Raw genomic sequence first — 358 nt, 5'->3', positions numbered from 1 at the left:
ATAACAATACTAACCAATCTAATATGAAATGATATCACTGATCAACACGAGAATATATCATTTACTTTCTAAAAGTTTAATCAATTATGAAAAAAAAATTTACCAATTGATTCCGGTAATGCTTTCAACAAGTTCCCATGGAGATAACAGTAAGTCAGTTGTGCAAGAGATCCCAAGTTCTCAGGCTGAAAAATAACAGACTACTATTAAAAGGCAGAAACATAGTCAAGATTTTCTGTATAGCAATAAGCATACTTATGGCTATCTATTAATCAATTTACTCTCCTCTTTTTCTGTTTACACAAAAATTGTTAGTTAGATATGGAAGGCCACAGAAAGAATCCTATTGTTGATATCA

At 30.4% G+C, this 358-nt stretch overlaps 1 protein-coding gene across 1 annotated transcript in view; it reads right to left on the bottom strand.

Moving 5' to 3' along the window:
- Nucleotides 1-358, bottom strand: part of LOC119590868 (leucine-rich repeat-containing protein 28-like) — a gene marked incomplete in the record, with an annotated part of 28,460 nt that overhangs the window by 23,244 nt on the left and 4,858 nt on the right. Inside the window, 1 exon segment of the mRNA XM_037939627.1 lies at nt 104-185. Within this exon segment, the coding sequence (XP_037795555.1) occupies nt 104-185 (82 nt within the window).

This window comes from Penaeus monodon, chromosome 27, assembly GCF_015228065.2.
Source record: "Penaeus monodon isolate SGIC_2016 chromosome 27, NSTDA_Pmon_1, whole genome shotgun sequence".
Classification (NCBI taxonomy): Eukaryota; Metazoa; Arthropoda; class Malacostraca; order Decapoda; family Penaeidae; genus Penaeus; species Penaeus monodon.
Note: the sequence above shows the minus strand (reverse complement) of the source record. Positions and strands in the feature narration are given on the sequence as shown.